This window comes from Tupaia chinensis, unplaced genomic scaffold (assembly GCF_000334495.1).
Source record: "Tupaia chinensis unplaced genomic scaffold, TupChi_1.0 Scaffold145147_1, whole genome shotgun sequence".
NCBI lineage: Eukaryota > Metazoa > Chordata > Mammalia > Scandentia > Tupaiidae > Tupaia > Tupaia belangeri.
The window spans coordinates 2881501-2887500 of NW_006205007.1; the positions used below are offsets into that span (position 1 = coordinate 2881501).

Sequence of the window (6000 nt, forward strand, 5' to 3'; positions counted from 1 at the left end):
TTATTGGGGTCCCAGAAAAGTCATGATGCATCTTTGCATAGAAAACCATAGAAAACGACATCATGACTTTTGCAATGGCCCAATATTTTAACTCCTCCCTTGGTCCTAGTTTAGCATTGTTTCTATCACTTCACAGCCTTCTATGTTGGAGAAAATATACCAGGGACTTTGAAAGGCTTGTGAAAAAAAGTGGAATCGAATTACAAATTAATTTTGGTGTGTGAAGAAAAAAATACCTGACATTAATGTATAGTTTGTTCAGGCATGCCCATTTTCCATGAACTTTTGAAGAACCCACGCCTGTACATGGGCAGTTTCTTCCCCTTCCTCGGGTCTCTTTTACTCTCTCACAGTCTTGCCTCCACCTCTCGTTCATTCAGCCTGTTTCCGAATGCCTAGTTCCTCAGATGGAGCTGTTTTTCTAGCCGTGGGGCCCAGCATGAACTGTGGCAAACCCGGCATGAGGAAATGCTGGTCGACAAGATTCCCAATCACCCATGAATGATTTCATGTAATTGAGGAATACGGGCATAAATTATATTCTACCAACAGGTGACTGCAATATTAAATTTTCTATTTGAAAAGGGAAACTCTTCAAACTGGGTCTTTGAAATAGAAAAACAGTCTTGTAATGTTTTTAAAGAGGTGGAGACACTCTCCACATACAAAGGGCAGAGTGTCCTTGCCCTGCTGTAAATGTTTTAGCAGCTGTGGAAACTTTCAACAAAATTGACTTCCAGCCCTGACAGCAATGTGCAAAAACTGGGCTTTTCATGGTGAAGCCTGAAGCACTGACTACGGAGACGGAGACGGTGGCACAGCGAGGAGCTGGGTGGCTCCTCTGCACAGCTCTGCCCATAAACGCTAATGTGGTTTTTCCTCCCCTGCCACACTCCACTGCACCTCTTAAGAAATCATGCATCTTGATTTTAAACTCTCCCCATGACAGGGTGAAACAAAACCAAAAAACACTGGAAGGGAATCCAGGTGTGCATGGATTCCCTTTCTCCTGAACAGAGGGGACACTGGTCCACGGTGCATCCAGAACCTCAGGGGTGAAACGTCTATCCTACTTGGGACAGCCTCAATCATGAGTGACTAGCAGTAAAATATATTTTTTTCCTATTTCTTTCTGTCTTTTTTTTTTTTTTTTTTAAAGAGAGATTTTTGCTACAGGGTGCATATACTTACCATAGAGACAGAAATCAAGAAATCACCCCCCGGGGGGGGATGGCCATGCCACAATCCCTTCTCTATTCTCCTCTTGGGATTTTGGGCATGCATGTACATGCACCCAGTCTAAGTTTCAAGCTGCTGGATCCGGGACTCAAACTGTGGTCAGCCACGTGAGAGTCCAGCAACGTAACCATCGTGCCACCTGCTGGTCCTCATTTTTTCCTATTTCTTCCAGGGGATTCTTATTATCTCAGACACTTAAAGTGCTTTGCCTTAAGATCCTACATTCACAAATCTTTGTGCTCAGTGGCTCCCAACTTGTGTATTATACAGCAAGCAAAACTCAGGCCAAAAAAACCATAACTGACCCAAAGGAGCCATTTCTTTTCTCATCCTGGGCTAGATAAAATCCCACTGGATATGGTAAAAATGTCAGAATTCTGGGTATAACAAGTAGGCACGGCTGTGTATGAGAGGAAACCCGTCATTGATAAAGTGCCCACTGCACATGTGCTGCAGAGAGCATGCCCCTGTACGAAATCTGTAAGAATTTACAGCATGTAGCTTTCCTTCATGATCCAATGCATTAATAATTCAGATTCAACAAAAGCTCTACTGCTGATATTATTTTATGTAACAAAAGAAGCAGACATGACTTTATGATGACGGAAATTTTAATACACATACATTTTATACGGAAGTTTTAAGGTGCTTGATTTCACTCCGTACAGGTCAATTGTGCACTACTCTGGTACAGCCTGAATGGATGAGACAAGCCCCACTGTGCCTCTGGCCTAGAGCTTCTGTCCCCAAATATCTTCGCTCATAAACACCAAAGCATATTTTCACTGTAGTCTCTCTCTCAACCCTCAGGTTTAACCTGTTGTGCTAACTTACCAAAAAATACACTTTTTGTTTGGAAAAGGAGTGAATTATTTACTGAGGCACTTGTACACAATCAGGGTTCAGACACAAACATTACTTATTCGGGAGACATGGGAGCCTTGAGATTCATCTCTTTTATGCCACAAAATGAACATCATCTGATTGACGACAGAGCACAACGAAAAGTATGTACTCTCCCCCCAAATACATTTGGGCAAACAAAATAACACATGCAGAGTTATTTCTCTTAAATATGGCAAGGCATTATGATCGATTTGTTAGAGAAATTTTTTGACTCGGTTAAGACAAAATTTAGCCAAATGTTAAAGCATGGGAAATGCTGGTGTATGCAAAGCAGATAATATCCTGAGAAAGCCTTGGAATCACCCCAGCACACAAACATGTCGAATCTTACCATGAGGTTTCATGCAGTCTGTTTCCCTGCCGCGAGCATGTAGCTTTAACCCTTCAGTGTTGTTGAGTTTCACGTATAGGGAGAGGGGCCAAAGTTTTATTCAGAAATCGGCTTGTCTTTAGGGGACGACTGTCAGTTCGCATGAGAGAACTACAGTTCCAACCAGGTATCTGGCCTCGGCCCCTGCATATGTGTGAGCTGTGTATGGATTCTACGGCAGATCTTCTGGCTCGTTCAGAAGATTCCGGTGTTTCACGTGTGGATTGTGGGTTTAAAAGATTGTGTAAACGCAACAGGGTGTGTCACACAGATCTTTCTCTTCCTCTGTGAATTGTTCTACCTTCGAATGAACTTCTTGGCGGTGACTCTTTTAGAATGATGTCATTTCTGCCTCCCTTGGGGCTTGCTTTCTAAGCGAACGGCCCCTGGGATGAGATGGCTAGTTTAGGCGTTTGACTTTCCCTGCTTTCTAGAGAAAGCCGTCACTGAGAGGGTTAAGGTATGTTACTGCAGCGGTTATCAGCAGACCAGCCATCTACCTTTGGTACTTACAGGAATTTTATGACTCTTGATCATATTATCAAACTCTTCATTAATTTTTTTGTATTTTTCTTCAGTGCGTGGGGTGAGTGCATAAGAGGAGTCAGGATCGGGGCTTTCACAGCCTTTGTTTTCTTTCTTGTTCAATGCCTGCCAGGTTCAGAGAAATACCAAGAGTAAAAACAATGAAGGGTGTTGCGAGTACTTACACACAATCTTTGCCTGCTGATCATTAGATCAATATCTTCGTTAATTTTCCTGTACTTGTCCTCAGACTCAGGGCTGTGACCTACTGAATCGTCCGCATCGGGATCTGGGCTGTCACAGCCATTAAGGCCTTTCTTTCTCAACGTCTGAAATAGATAATTTGGAAAGTTCAAACCTATATGCAGGCTGTAAGAAACATTCAGGGGTGTTACAGAAGTTCAAGCTGTCCGTATTTTGGTTATTACATGTATTATATTACACTGGGGAAAATACACCACAGATAGAATCCATGAACCATTCCGATAGAGCACTCATCATCAATTTAACAAACAATAAAGGGGAAATAGTCCCTCTACAACCAAGTTCAGTCAATGAACGAGGAGAGTGTGAGGGTTGAAGTTCTGGGAATTCATGTGCGCTTCAAATACCTAGCGAGAGACGGTTACAGCAGAATACAATCAAGGTGGCCAACTGCAAAACTGTGTCGTCGCACAGAAAAATCTGAAGTCAGGACGCTATTACACAATGATTTTGGGATGTGTGATGGTGACAGAAGCAGAAATGTGGGAAACAGATCCCCAGTGTGAACATAAAACAATGGTTGTCACTATTGCTGCCCCGCCCCCACCCAGCCCCCAATAACTGACGACATGACAGCCATGGGGCAAAAGAGAGGCCAGCTAATGTTCTCATCCAGACACGGCGCTCATGTGGAGGATATTTCGGTTTGTTAGAATTTTCCGCACGAGAACATCTGTATTGAACTTTATAATATCGAGAAGATATCTTCCTAAACAGGTGGAATGAGAAATCAAAATGAACGAGAGTTCATTATCATGAGCTGAGTAAGGAAGCCACTGAAAATAGGGAACAGAGTCAATGACTACCAATCTGTCCGAAACCGTCTTCTGACACATGAAAGTGAAAAGCCAGTGCCTTATCTTGAACCTCCTGTCTCCTGGATGTAGGACCGGTCTAGTCTCAGCTGTCACAGGCCGGAAAACATGATATAACATTGTCACAGAAAGCGTGAGTCAGGAGTTCTGCATTTTTCTTTCTTTTTTTTTTTTAAACTAATGGCTGTCAACTTAATTGTACACAATCCGATTTATAGAGATAATGCGATGTTTTAAGAGATCATAAAGCTTCTGATTAATCACACAGTTTGTCATGTTAATTATTAATAAGCGAACAAGATTTCTGCATCTTCCTGGTATTACCAAGATTGGTTATAAAGAGATGCATACCTAAGTGTCTCTCATTAATGGAAAGTTCAACAGAGCTCATCTTTATTAAAGACAGAATTCACATACAAAGAGCAAAAGCTGAGACATCGAGTTAAGGCTTCGAAGCTGAGATAACACTCCATCTTTAATTCATGCAATTGGGGAAAATAAATAAAACAACATGAGTTAAAAAGGGGGTGTCAGTCTTACAACACATAAACTCCTTGGCTCTTATCCATGTGTAACAAACAACATTATTTAAAATTAGTTTCTGAAGCACCGAAGATTTTCACTTAAAATCGGGCTACGAGAGCCATCATTTCTAATACATGTAGGATATACTGCGGTTCTGTAAATATTTATTAATGCGATAGTGGTAGAATGTAACAAATAAACATATGGTTACAGCTTACTATGTAGTGAGACGTTGGAATCTTAAAATGAGTATTTTGACACAAGATGATGAAGGACACAGTTACAATCTTGGGGGCTTTATCATTGGTGGAGCCACCTGTGCCCCTGCCGTGGATCTGTAGTCCCCCCTTTTTACTCAGAGTAAGTAAGGGCTGTTAGAGGGTGCTTACACAACCCTGGGAAGGGTGTCACAGCAGAGTAATAAGTGTATGTACTAACTGAATCTCCTCCTATGCTTAATCTTTTGTTAGCAGTGTCTCAACCACAAGAGCATCCTTCTGGGTGATAACTATTTGTTGTATGATGATGTGCTTCTACTTTGATCTCTACATAGCCTCGAGCTTTCAAGAGTAATTTCTGAGTGCTTCGAATCGTATTCCACATATTTTCCATTAAGAGTTCACTTGTGTAGAGAAAAATAGGTAAGATCAAGAAAACATCTATATTTCTAAGAGCTATCTCCCTATATGTCTGCAAGGCATGCTAAGAATATTCTTATATAAACTTTTAAAGTCTAATATAATGTGAATTTACTGTGTGATCTAGACAGTAGATTTTTCAATATGCACTCGCACCTTTTATCCGATAAATCTTATTGTAAAAATTATAGTTGTTTTGATATGCAGATTTCTGACAACAGAACGCAAGGGTTAGGAGAGGCCTATCAACTGTCATTATGATCCATCTGGCACGTACATGTGTGCTAAATACACTCACTAAGCTTTCAGGGATAGATACTGTGTTTGGTTTATAAAAATTCAGACATCAATTACACATTCTTGAAAGATTTCCACAATTATTAACTCGTTATCTCTCACAAGTCTTCCAGGAAGAGTTTCAGGAAAGTTCATAGGTCTCAAACCAGTGTGGGCAAGCATGACGGTAGTGGACGTGTGTTTGCCCCAACCTGGGGCAATGTGGGACCGGCCCTTCCACGGCCCAAGCTTTTCCAGAGTTGTGAAGACAGGGATGCAGGCTTGATCGCTCTCACTCATACTCAACTATAGTTGTAGACGGATCACTAACATAAACGAAGCAGTGGTTTTTACATGTTAGACTGCAGAAAACTTGAAGTATGAAAGTATGGTTAAAATGTTGCTACCTCTTCAATGTCAAGTTTTAGTTTAGAGCAGGAAT

The 6000-nt window shown here is 41.4% G+C and overlaps 1 protein-coding gene across 9 annotated transcripts in view; it reads right to left on the bottom strand.

Moving 5' to 3' along the window:
* The window catches only part of MEF2C (myocyte enhancer factor 2C), a 183404-nt gene that overhangs the window by 47141 nt on the left and 130263 nt on the right, over nucleotides 1–6000 (bottom strand). For 6 of the 9 annotated variants that reach the window (XM_006167812.3, XM_006167808.3, XM_027768000.1 and 3 more), the window contains exon 4: nucleotides 3226–3369. In XM_006167812.3, the coding sequence (XP_006167874.1) occupies nucleotides 3226–3369 (144 nt within the window). Of the gene's footprint in view, nucleotides 1–3028; nucleotides 3167–3225; nucleotides 3370–6000 lie in introns of all 9 variants that reach the window. The other 3 variants (XM_027767998.1, XM_006167814.3, XM_027767999.1) reach the window with 1 other exon arrangement.